This window comes from Cyrtonyx montezumae, unplaced genomic scaffold, assembly GCF_038088225.1.
Source record: "Cyrtonyx montezumae isolate F1298 unplaced genomic scaffold, pur_monq_1.0 scaffold_10, whole genome shotgun sequence".
Taxonomy (NCBI): Eukaryota; Metazoa; Chordata; class Aves; order Galliformes; family Odontophoridae; genus Cyrtonyx; species Cyrtonyx montezumae.
The window spans coordinates 1512292-1525570 of NW_027071826.1; the positions used below are offsets into that span (position 1 = coordinate 1512292).

Below are 13279 nucleotides of genomic sequence, written 5' to 3' on the forward strand. Positions count from 1 at the left end.
AGAACTCATGCTGTTTGTATGGAGTTTTGTAATGTGTGTATGTATGGATATATATATCTACATATGCATATTTGTCATTAAGAATGAGCAGAGGTGACTTGGTGGATCCTTAGAGAGTAAATACCTGCAAAAACCAGTGCAATTTGGACAGCACCCCCCACTTATAATCATTGGCCAGAGCTGAGGACTTGCATTTTTATACATCTTGGGAGCAAATGCCAGCTATCCCTCTGTCTCTTACTGCCCCAAGTGGATCACAGCATGCACATTCGTACAAATTGCTTTGGAGCACAGGGATGGTTTCAAGCTGCACCACTGTCTGTGCCCAACAGATTCATGCTTAAAAACATGTGCACAAGCTGTTTCTTCAAGTGCTGCCCACACAATGAGCATCCTCAGCCTTGTGGTGCATCTTCTGCCCCTGTTCTGCTCTGAGTGTAAGCTGGTCACCCTCCAGGAGTGGAAACCACAGCTAAATTCAGGACCAGGAAGGCACTCTTTTCTGTTGTCAGTTTCAATGCTCACACAGACACATCTCACTTGTTGGCTTCCTCTTTATTTGAAAATCCTGTTTCTTTCCATTCCTTTATTTCCCACACACCTCTACTTCTTTTCCTTGCTCTTCTACTTTCCTTTTGTAAACCTGCCTCACTCATGGCCATGTCAAAACCTTTTAATATTTGGTGGTGCTCTGAAATATTTTGGAACAGGCCTACAAATTCTGTTCCAAGCTGGAAGCTCCCCAGCTTTCACACAGAGGGGAAGACCTCTTAAAACCAAGTTGCCAGCTTGAAAGCATATTTACACTACATGGTTTCATACTGTCGATGAGTCCTTCTTGACTTTGGTGTCAACATTGAGACTGGTCCATTCTTTATTCCTTGTGGGTGTGAGGCAGAGTGAGAATGAGCTGGATGTGCTCCAGTGACAATTAGAGGACCTGTAGGCATTATAGTCTTTCTATTCCCTACCTGTGGGTCCACCTTCTTCCCATTTTTGCTAGTTTCACACAAGCACAACTTCAAGACTTGGAGAGGAGCACAGGGCCTGGAGCTTGCTAAGTAATTCTATTGCAATGGCATGGAGAGAAGTTATGTTTGCTGTGACTTTTTAAAGATATGGGTTAAGTCACAGCCCAAGCTGAACTGACAAACCCTTTAAGAAAAGCCAGTGGAATATTGGAGTGAAAATGGTTAATTCAGAATAAGTAACTTGTTGTTACTTTTTCATTTGAAAGGGTTATTTTCCTTTAAACATTCCTCACTGTGTTGCAGATTTTTTCTTTTTCTTTTTTTTTTTCCCAAATGTTCTCAGGTTTGTAGGTAAGCTTCCCTTAGAAAGTAGTGGGCACTGACAGACCAAAGCTGCCTGTGCCTTTTTAGAGCTCGCTACTGAGAATAGCTTTGATCAGAACCTTCTCAAACAGATGACACAGCAGGATTGTTGCTAACCCCTATTCATGGGTAGAGATCATTTCTTGCTTAAGGTGGACTGGGGAGGTATGTGGAGAAAGAAATAGTGGAGGAAAGGACAGGGATCTGGCTTGGAAAACAGGAGAGCTGGGTAGTAATCCTCTAAGCCTGTTGTTAATCTGCTTTAGCAGATCACTTCAGCACTAAGCATATTTGCTGCCCCTCTAGCCCCTTGTCTTTCCCTAAGTCCAGTGTGAAGACACACGAAGTTTGGTCCCTGTTGTGTCTTGAGAGCATCTTGCAACGTAAGTAAGAGTCTGAAAAGCAGGCAGTGATGGTTCTCCTCTCACAGAGAGAATAAAACCAACATGGTCCAAAAAACAAACAAACAAAAAAACCAACAAAAACAAGGCAGATAAGGAAAGGTCTGCTTCTTCACACTGTACTTGTGTGAGGATACTCACTCTTTCAAGAGTCTTTACAGTTCCAGCACCATCCTGTGGGATTTGAGAGACAGCTGTGAAATATACCCAGAACCTTGTTCCTTTCTATTTGAAGCTGTCTGGGAAAGCTGTGAGCAGCAAAAAAGACACCAGAACTGTCTGCCTGCAGAATCAGCAAGATGGTCAGGAGACATCTACATTGTTCTCTGTCTTGAGAGGTTATTTTTGCAAACATATGGCCTGGAGTTAAACATGGATGGGTTTTTGTTTGTTTTTTTTTTGGCTAAACTACAGTCGAATTCTGCATTCATTAATGTTGTCTCTTTTTTTCTTCAGAGAAACATTTCTATTTGTACAGAAAAGGGAGATGTTCAAGCTGCACACTACGAAACTCACATTAAATTGCAGCTTTTGAAGTTTCTTTTCTGGATCAACCCTCAGATTTTAGTCTCAAAGTGGTAAAAAATACAAATCTCTCCACAAAATCACTTCAGCTAGCAACTTTGGTGGGCCTGTTAATGTGGAAAGATGAAACAAATAAGTCCCCGTGTGCCCTCCATCACTTTTGTGTCTTTTTTCCTAGTAATAAATGGTAGCTCATACATCTTACTCAGCTGGGCTTCTCTGCACTCCTTTAACCATAACTTGAAAAAAGCCTAATTGCAAAAAAGAAAAAAAAAAAAGCAATCTGCTTCATTTTATTCTTAAAAGAAAAACTGTCAGCATAGTAGGAATTCAGAAACAATACAAAACTGCAATGCATTGTGAGCTTTCAGGAAGACAGAGGGTACCACTGTACGTTCATTGCATACAGTGATTTTGGAAGGGAACCATTCATGAGTAATTTCAAGAATGGCTTTTCTTGTATTATCTACACTGAGTGGTGTTTAGGCATGCAGAGGGTGTCCTTGAAAGACTAAGAATAAAAGGAAGGGAGGAGATGAAAAATTAAGCCAGAACTAAGGGATTTGGAAAGGATTTGAAGCTTAGAGTAGTATCCAGGCATATTCATTTAACCTTCAGATGAACCAGTCATATTTTTCCTTCTCAGCAAAGTAACACTTTTAAGTCCTGAAATATGACTTTGAGGCTGAGATCAATGCTGGTAATGTTCCCATAACACCAACTCCCACTGGAGGTGAAACAGGGAAGGAGGGGACTCGTGGTTTATTCAGAGATTCCACACAACACACCAGGCAAGTGATTTTTTGCACAAACTGCGCTTCCCTAACTAGGACAGAGAATTTTGTGGAAGGGGTGAGAGCTTTACCAGCACCTCCCAAAGCCAACAAATGGCTCTCAGCCATTTCTGTCCCATGGTCTGTGGAGTCCTGGAGAGGTGCAAGTGACCCGTAACAATTTACAGATCAGAAACAAAAGGAAAATGCCTGTTATCAGTAGGTGTAAATTTGCCATGCGGGAGTCTGTGCTCATGTTGGACAAACAAGAAAAAAATCCATAAATTGAAAATCATTAGAAGTCACTAATCTTGATTCATGTAACTAGCCTGAAAGGGCGTGAAGAAACTCTGAAATGAGCTGTGTCTTGAAGCCCTGGGTTGTAGGTGTTTGATTTTTCACTGATTTGTTACTGCTCTTAGTATTATACAGCAGCACAGCAGGAGATGAGAAATCACAATCAAAAGACCTTAAGTGCATTTATTGTATCTGCATTCATACACACGAAAACATTGGTCTTCAAAGCGATGTATGAACACAAACCACGTAATGACTCCCCATGCAAAGTCACCATGATGTCTGTTCTCAATACATTTATTATTTGTATGTGCTCATAAAGGGCTATTTTGTACTATGGGGCTTATTTAGCCAAGCATGGAAGAGAGAAGAATGAATTTGAAGAGAGAAAGAAGCAGTGGATGTGAAATGGTTTGACCAGGTTCCCTGTACAGCAGTTAATGGAAATGTCTGGACCGAAAAGGAGCAGGTGGAGATGAAGTTTGAAAGCCACAAAACAATGGAGAAGATGGAAAATACTGAGTTGGTTATGAGATATATTTATATCTTGTGGGGGAAAAGGGCTGAGGACTAATAGTCTTCTCAGTCTAGCAGAGAAAAGGGTAGAAGGACCAGTAGCAGGTAAAGTCTAGTTTAGGGATTTGATTTAGTAGTAGGGATTTGATTTAGTAGCTGGGTAGGGATAGTGATAGGAGGTTGGACTAGATGATCTTGTAGGTCCTTTCCAACCTTATGAACCTATGAACCTATAAGTCAGGTAATACAAAGCCTGGTTTTTACCCATGAGAGGATTAATGTTTGGAATGAGTCACAAAACCAAATGATGAACTTCTCTTTTGTCCTAAGGCAGGAAAAGATTTAGAGGACATGATACAGATGGAACTCAGAGCAGGGGTACAACCTGCTTGAGTGGCCTCCTGCTCTTCATGGGCAGGGGGCAAATACCCACGTCCCACACCTTTCTGGAGCACTGCAGAGCACAGCTGCCGCTTCTGCTTCAATGGGATGAGATGGAATGGTCTTCAGTTGTGCCAGGGGAGGGTCAGGTTGGATATTAGGAAATGTTTCTTCTCTGAAAAGGGTGGTGATGCAGGCACAGGCTGCTCAGGATGGAGTCACATTCCTTGGTGGTGTTCACAAACTGTTGAGATGTGGCCCTGAGAGACGTGGGCAGCAGGCAATATTGGTGGAAGGTGGACAGTTGGACTAGATGATCTTACAGCACCTTCCCAACTTTGTTAATTCTTTGATTCTGATGTGGCGTGGCTCTGAGCAAATACCTGTGAGCAGAACAAAATGCTGAGACAGCCTGCAGACAGGCTCTGTCCCTCTGCAGCTGGAGGCCCACATTTTGGTGGTTTTCAGACACCTTTTCAGGTTGTTTTTCCCAGTGACACGAAGGCAGGAGCTACCACCACATGGGGCCTTCCTGGAGCCCTGTGCACAGAGGTGCCCTTTGCTCCCTGAGCTGTGCAGGTGGGCTCTTTGTGGGACACAGGCTGTGCTGGCTCTCCATCCCAAATGGAGACACGTGGAGCACGCAGAGGATGCTCACAGGGATGAAACACCTCCCTGCGAGGACAGGCTGAGCGAGCTGGAGCAGAGATGGCTATGGGGATTGCTGAGAGCAGCCTGGCAGTATCTAAAGGGGGGGGGGGGGTATAAGAAAGGGGCAGACTTTATCGGCGGCTGTCGCGATAGCACAAGAGCAAGCAGGACTGCGTTGTTGAGACCTCCTCGGTACGCCGGGCACCCCCTCCCTTTTTGCTCCCCATCATTTCACCACCACGACGCGGTCCCCCCCCCCGTTGTACGCCGGGGCTGGGCGGGCACGGACGGAGGTTGGGGGGAGGGGGTTGGGGGGGGAAGCGGCCGCGCTGGGCGCTGCGGAGCCCGTCCTGCACCAGGCGGCGGAGTCAGGCAGCCCCGCCACGAGCTGCGGCGGCCGTGCCTCCTCCTCCTCCTCCTCCTCTTCATCCTTTTCCTCCTCCTCCTCCTCCGCGCCCGGCTCGGCTCCGCATCCCTCCCGGCCGCCCCGCGCGCGGCTCCCGCCCTCTATGGATGGGAAAGCAGCACCCAACGGCGTGGCCACCATCGAGGACAGGATCTTACGGATCACGGGCTACTATGGATATTACCCGGGCTACTCCAGCCAGAAAAGTAAGGCTCCCTCCGTGCCTCTACCTCCGTGGTGGGCTTCGCCCCGTCAGGTGCCGTGCAGGGGATGGAGGGGGGGGTGGGCACAGCCATCCTGCAGCGCTGCTCGGGAGGGGTGCGGGGTTTTGGTCCTTTTTATTTATTTATTTTTTTGGTGCTTTGGGTTTTTTCTTTCTTTCTTTCTTTTTTTTTTTTTTTCTTAATTCCCTCCCAGCTCAGCGCTGCTCCAGGAAAGTTTGGGTGGGGGCCCTCGGAGCCTCAGCATCCCCCGATGATTCCTTTTCCTCGCCGAACTAATCAGATTTTTCCAGAAAGGTGGGGAGTTGCTGGGAGATCCGGCATCGTCTCGCTTGATCCGGGTGAGGGTTTGGAGCTGTAGGGGCTCTCGGTGGGACTGGGGATGTCCCAGCGCTCTGTGGAGCAGTTCCGCGGTGAAAGTTCCTCTAATGAAAGCAACGATTCGTTTTCCTTATTTATTTATTCATTTCCTATTTTTTTTATTTTTCATTTTTACCCCGGGGTGGGGGGGGGGGGAAGGGGAACTGATGCATTCTGTGGTGTAACAGTTACTTTATTGTAACTGTCGGGAAAAGGAAAGGGAAATGAGAGGGGTGGGGGAAGAGGAAAAGGTATTAAATAAATAAATAAGCGCCTCAAAAACGAGAAACCCCCACCCCCAACCGGCCGGGGAGGTGCGTGAGCTCCCCTTGGTACCAAAGGAGGTGAGCTGCTTGCAGAACAGCGCGGTGCTCTCCATCAGCATCAGACGGACACCTCGGGGCATTTCGTGAAAGAGGGAGGGAAGCCACGTGCTTAGGGGAAAATAATAACGTTGCCTTGCGTGTGGGTTAGCTGATGGAGCAGGTGGTGGAGCCGGTGCGTGTTGAGGGCCCTTTGGTGAGGTCAGATCCTGTCTGGAGTTGGGAAGGAGTTGCACGGATGGATGCATTCTGCTGCAGCCCGACAGATGGACCAGAGGAAGGCGAGGGCACCGGCTTTGTACTTAGTCACAAGTTTGCTTTGGTTGCAGAATGCAGCTTGCAGCAACACTCCCACTCTCTGTCAAGATGCAGACCTGAATTCAGCGTTGGCAGAGTGACTGTCTGTGCATGGGTGCAGCAGGACACTGGCTGCCCAGGTATAGGAGCTTTCTCAGGTTCTGCAGATGCTATGAGCTCTATCTCCTTGGAATTAATCAGAGCCTGGTGAGGAAAGCTCACTAAACTGCTGACTCTATAGAGATTTCATTGCGGGTCTCCTGGCCTTTTGTACCTGGGTCTGACAGGAGTTTTGCTGGAGGGGTTAGCATCTCAGATTTTGTTGTTTGAATAAAACAAGCAGGATCTGTGGTCACCATACTTAGAGAGAAAACCTGCAAGCGTGAAGTGTCCTCAGGTGAATGAAAAGTACGTGTTCCTACTAAACTACAAGCACTTTTTCAAGAAGTCTCTTTAATTTTTTAAACATCATCATCATTCTCTGGAGTGCTTGCACTTGGCAAATGGCTTCACTGTTCTTCATGGCTACAGTTTTTGGGGTGTACAAATACAGCTATCCAAATACAGCATTAGTGCAAGTGAACCATGCCTTTTGCTGGAGAGCTGCAGTGTGCACTGACTTCCAGGTAGGCTGCATCTAAACCTGCACCCAGTGACAGAAGAACATTGTTCTGCCACGAGTCCAAATGTGCAGCACGTGGAATTATCTCCTTGCACTGTCATCTTGCCCCTGCCCAGGTCTGAAGCGTGTTTGGGAAGAGGACAGCAGAGGATGAGCTGTTGTCCCCGAGAGAGCTTTGCTCTGTCTGCTGTTCTGCTTCTCTGATAGCTCTCAGGTGTCATCTGGGAGCTGGCCAGGCACCAGGTGGGGATGATATTTGGGTAATGACATCCTGCTGCTGGTCACCACCTTCCTTGAGGCTTCTTTTTGTCCCCAACCTGCTGTGTCCAGCTAGGGACAGAGAGACTTTTGGTGCAGCGAAAAGGGAAGGCTGGTGTGGGTAGCAGTTGTTCTGCTGACTCTTGAAATGTGTGTCCTGGAAAAAATGACCAAGAAGAGCCCAAGGCTGCATGAATTCTGCAGGTGATTTACATCTCTCCCTGATCAAATTGGCATTTATTGTGTCGTTCAACAGGAGAGCGTGCCTAGGGCTGTGTGTGAAGGCTGGGGACAGACCACAAATGGTCAAGAAATTTAACATCAAATATCTGTAGTGCTGGCTGGCTGTTTTTAAGGGGGGACTGGAGTATTTCTACAGACTTTCCCTCCTGTATTTTTGTACACTAACCTACTTCAGGGTGCGCGTATGATTCTGTTAATTACAAGTCAAGCACTTTTTTCATTTTATTTACCCTTAAATTGCTTATTCTCCTGTTGGAGAAGGAAAGCAGCTTCTTCTGTGATCCATATGATTAGGCAGAAGCGTGGTTTTTGATCTGGTATTTGCATCCATGTATGTAGCAAAAAATCATATCCTAAATAATAAGACATTGGTACTGGAGCAACATATGATGTTTTGTGCTTTTCTTTTTTTCTTTTTTCTTCTTTTCCCCACCACTTCCACAGATCTGGAGAACTGTTCCTGATCACAGTTACCCTCTGACTTTGATTACATGGCTTGGTTCCCTCACTTCCTGCAGTAATAATATACAGAGTATGAGGTCTCTGGCTTCTGTGGGAAGTTTATGGAGAAACTTTAAGGAAATTCTGTAACTGCTTGTCTCTCTTCCACTGAGTTTCCTCAAAGTTACTCCTTAGTTTCCCAGGGCATAAATGTCAGTTCTGTGCTGGCACAGAAAAGAGGCACAAGTCTTTGTTTCTGTTCCCTCTCCGTTGCCATAATTTCTCCTTTCTCTTTTTACTGATAATACAGTCGTATTTACTGCCTCCAATCTTAAGAGTATGTGTTGGCTTTTTCCCCCCTTTGATTCTTTCCAAGTGCCACCCCATCTGACTTTCATCTCTGAGTATATTCTTGGTTTTATGACACAAAGTTCCTCTCCTTCTGCTCCGAGCTGACTCTGTGCCTACCACCTCTGAATTAAAATTGCTCCAGCTAAACTTTCTTATCTCTAATCTCCATCAGCTTCACAAAGTTCACCTACAAGTTGAGCAGTTTCTAACTATGCATTGTCTTATTGATAAAGCTCTTTTTGCCATCACCAAGTTTGGTGCTGTCCTGGCTGTTAGCATTGCAGAGCTGTTTTTTTTTTTTAATTTGGAGCACCATTTTTTCTGGCTCACACAACCAGAATGTAATGGTACTGAAACTGCAGTGGCTGCACTCGTTCTCCTAGTTCTTCACAGGAGCCACCACCTTATCTTTCTTACTTGGGGAGCTTGTCTCAAAGATTATTTCCACCCTTCTCTCTGCTCTTATTTGGGTCTGGAGGTGTGCTTCTTACCCTAACAGTCTCTAAATAGCAGCCTCCAGTGGGCTCTTCTCCGTTTTAACTCTCCCCTGTGCTCCTTCAAACCCCCTTCTTCTCTTCTTCAGCCCTGCCTTGATACCCTGGACTTGTGCAAGCTGCTGGAAGCAGAGGCTGCTGTCAGTGACAGTGATGGGACATGCAGTGTGGCCCTGGCTGAGCACCCACATCATCACCTGCATTTGCTGCAGGGCTGGGGTGCTGTCACAGCTCTGTCCTTAGCAGGGCTCGGCGCTGGAGAGATGCTGAACCTGTCCCTCTGCACACTTGCTGTAGAGAATAAGCTTTTGGTTTTGTTCCTCTGCTAGAGTGGGTTTTGTGGTTTCATTTGACAAGCTAAGCCTCAAGTCAGCAATGAACTTAAGCATCTGCTTAAGTCTGAACTTGCGCTAAGCCACTGGGCTTTGACAATGTGTTTAAAGTTAAGTCCATGCTTAATTGCTTTGCTTAATAAAACTGGGATTACAGGCACAGTGAGCCGGTATCAGAGGCTTGACAATTCTGCTTTCCTGCTCCCTGAGCAGGGTAGAAGGCCATAGAGGTGAAATCCAACTCCGACACATCAGAGGGATTTTTTTTTCCTGGTTGTTACAGCAGCTGTGCCAGCAGCTCTGCTGCAGTACGAATCACATGGCAAGCCAAGATCATCTCTGTGCTCGCTGAGCACCGTGCCCTCCTGGTGGCTTGTCACTTCAGTGAGAGGAACAAAGTCTCAGGCTATTTACTGGAGGCACCCTCCTGCTTCCCCAGCAGCTCACAGACCCCTTGGCTTCTCCACACAGTGCACACACAGTGGGACAGACTGGAAAGTAGTGGTCGAGGAAAGGGGCTTTGAAGTTTTCAGTGGTTTCTTGGACTTTGGGGAAGGGAGGCAGTGATGCCTGAATCAGCTTCTGTGTGAGTTGAAGAGGTCTGAAGGCTATTTCAGCTTGTCCTAGCTGCAAAAGCAGCCGCTGTGTCAGCTGATAGTGCTTGGGCTTCAGGGACTTGAGATGCATACCTAGCTGGAAAAAGTTTATTTCAGAGACCTTTGCTTTCATTCTGGGCAGGGATTTTCCATGTAAGAATGATTCCCAGTTGCAACCTGGACATTTAGATCTTTTTTCTTCCTTTTCCTTCCTTTTTTCTTCTTTTTTTTCCACCCCTGCTGGCTCTGAGGGCACAAAATGGATGTCGTGGTGGAGGATGCAGGCCTGTTGTACTCACTTCTTCCTCGCAGACTCGTCTGCTCATGCAATAAGTAAATAAATAAATGATGAATTTCAATTGGAAAAGACAATATCATAGAATTCTTCATAGAATTCTTTGAGCTGGAAGGGAATCTTAAAGGCCATCTCCCTGCAATGAGCAGGAACACCCACAGCTCCATCAGTGCTCAGAGCCCCATCCAGCCTGAGCTTGGCTGTCTGCAGGGATGGGGCACCATCACCTCTCTGGGCAACCTGTGCCAGTGCTTCACCACCATTATTGTACATTTTTTTTTCCATATATCCAGTCTAAATCTCTCCTGTTGTGACTGAGGCTGTGAGGAGCACACCTTGCAAGAGAAGACTGGTGGAGCTTGGCTTGTTTGGGCCAGCCAAGATGGGAACGTGGCCACTGCTGCAAATACATCTTGGGAGGATGAACAGGGAAAGAAGGAAAGAAGAGTTATTTAAACTGAAACAGCATGTTGGCACACATACAAATGGATATGAACGGTCCATGAATAAATTAAGGCTGAAAATTACCAGAAGGCTGGAATTAATGGCCAAAAATTCTCTCCCAGTCTTATGTATCTAAATAAGAATTAGTTCCCAAGCTATAAAGATGTCTCATAAATAAATTTGCCAGGACTTTGGGAAAAAAATACTCCTATTTGGCTGGGAAAACTGAGATGGTAAGCTGGGGGAGAAGGATGTTAATCTGCCAGAGATTACACAGAACAAGACATAATGTTTGATGAAGCAATCTCTTCCTGTGCTGGTGACTACACAGCAGGTGTTGTGCTAAGCCTGGGCTGCCCCTAAGGTTGCTTAGAGGTGCTTCTCAGCTTCTCAGTATTCTTCTGGAGTATTATTTTGACTGGCCTGGCACTCCTTCTCTTAAATTATCTTCCCTTAGATTGCCTTCCCCATCCACTTAGACAGATAGTTGCAGCTCTGATCTTGATTACATGTGGTAAAATAATATTACAAAGTGCCAAATAGTTCTGAGCAAACTTTTGTCTTTCTCAAGCTTACGCTCCTTTTTAATTAGGTATTTTAGAAAGTTTGCAATAATTTCTTCTACACATTTGGAAGTTGATGGACTTTTGCTCAACTACCCGCACAGTCATTCACCCCTGAAAGTGAATTCGTGGCTTCCTGGTTGTTGAACAATGGGTGGCAGGAATTTTTTCTCACAAACCTGCTGCTGGATGGTCGCTGTAATGAATACTGAAAATGCCTGGAGAAAAAAAATCGCATCTCTTTATGGCAAATGCGCAAAGAGGGTTTGGGGAGGGGGAAGTGAAGTGTTTGACTGGCTGCTTATATTACTCACCAATAGAAAGTGGACCAGCTCTACTAACTAAGAAGGAAAATCTTTTTTTTTCCTGCAGTAAGGTGCAGTGGGACTCACTGTTGGCCTGTTTTGTGCCTGCCACAGGACAAAGATGAGATCTGTAATGCTGTGCCTAGCCCATACCCTGGGTACTGCTTGTACAGCAGTGGTAGAGCTGTAAGTGGGAGCATCCCCAGCACTTTGAATGACAGGAGTGAATTTATTCAAAGGCATGCAGCATGCATTCAAGTCACAGGCTCTCAGTGTATCTGCCATGCAAAGGAGACCTTTCTGTTATTACTTTAGAAACACCGATTCTTCTCAGACCTCACTTGCAAATATCGTTGGTAAAACAGACTTGCCCTTTCTTTCTTTCAGTAGCTCAGGTGTAGCAGGGTGATGTAGTGAGAAATGTCTCAGCTGTCCCTTTGTAAAGGCAAGGGAAAGCTGCTTCGCTCCTTTCTGATTCACTTAAGAGCTAAGGAGGAAGAGTAGGGTTGAACCCTAGGGCGGGAGAAGTTTCCTGGTGCTTCTGGTGACCTCAGAGCTCTTCCTTGTCTTGGAGGTGCCCCAGCTATTTTGTCTGGTGCAGGCTCCCCTGCCTGTTTGTCTAATTTCCAGTTTTACTCTTTGCAGGGAAGAGGGGAGGCAAGCACAGTCATTGCATCTCAGGGTAAATGTGGTTACGCTAGACCCAATGATAGAGCAGTCATCAGCCTGGCAGTGGTCTCTCCATGCATCATGAGAAGGAAACTGTAGTGTGAGGCCAACCTCATGGCTTCTCCAGGTTTTATTCTATCCCTTCCCATTTCATGTGCTTTGTGCTGGCATTGTGACTATCTTTGTGACTGGGAAGTGGCTGTTTATGGGACTGAAGCAGCATTGCTTGAGCAGTTGCCTGCTGAAGTAAGATACAGTACAGCTATCTCTCTTCCTGCAAAGAGCAAATCTTCTGAGGGACATTTTTGGGAAGGAATAATGCACACCTTTATTATTATTAATGGGTTACTTGGAGATACCGTGCACCTCACTGAAAAACAGTTTCCTTCTGGGGACTGTTTTTCGTATCATTCACAGGGATGCAACTACACGTGGGTCTTTTACTGCTAGTGGCATCATATACCTGGGTGTCTGAGGACAATACTGAAATCCTGTGCTGGGTAAGATAAGCAAGGAACAGGGCTAGAACATGTGTTCTCTGTCAGCGTGTTTGGAGACAGAAAAGTGATTGTATTAGTTCACACGGTGTGATTTATGTTCAGCATCTTGAAGTACAAGGGCATCTTCTAGTGCAGTTGTTCTCTTTTCCTTCGTATGTCTGAAACCTGAGACTTCTTAATTTTTTTCTTACACGAAGCTTACCATGTGGAATCTGCAGCCCTGGAGCTGTGTGGGTGCAGACTGGGGTTTTCCTTTGCAGTGTCAGAAAAAACCTGTTGTATGGTGTGTTACAGGGGCTAGAATTTGTAGCAGCTTGTGTGCAAGTGGGATGCATCCCAGTGCTCCCCCAGAGGAAATTCTTCAGTGCAGACAGCATGGTAGGAAGGCAAACTCTGCGTGGTGTTTCCGTAGCGTGGCTTGGACTTCTACTTGAGGAGGATGGGTTCTGCAAAGGCAAAATGCTTGCTCATTTCTCTGTACCAGGTGAGGCTGGTAACATTAAGTGGAAAACAACTGAACTTAGTGTTTTCTGGGGAGATGGAAAAGAAGAACTGGAACAGGCTGCCCGGAGAGGTGGTGAAGTCTCCTTCTCTGGAGACATTCAGGACCCACCTGCACACCGAGCTGTGCACCCTGGGCTGGGAGCTGCTTTGGCAGGGGGTTGGACTCCGTGATCTCTG

At 46.2% G+C, this 13279-nt stretch overlaps 1 protein-coding gene across 1 annotated transcript in view; it reads left to right on the forward strand.

Annotated features, from left to right (window-relative positions):
- The first annotated feature begins 5387 nt into the window (after positions 1-5387).
- The window catches only part of SLC35F4 (solute carrier family 35 member F4), a 100295-nt gene continuing 92403 nt past the window's right edge, over positions 5388-13279 (forward strand). Inside the window, exon 1 of the mRNA XM_065747900.1 lies at positions 5388-5490. Coding sequence (XP_065603972.1) covers positions 5388-5490 — 103 coding nt within the window. The remainder of the gene's footprint in view (positions 5491-13279) is intronic.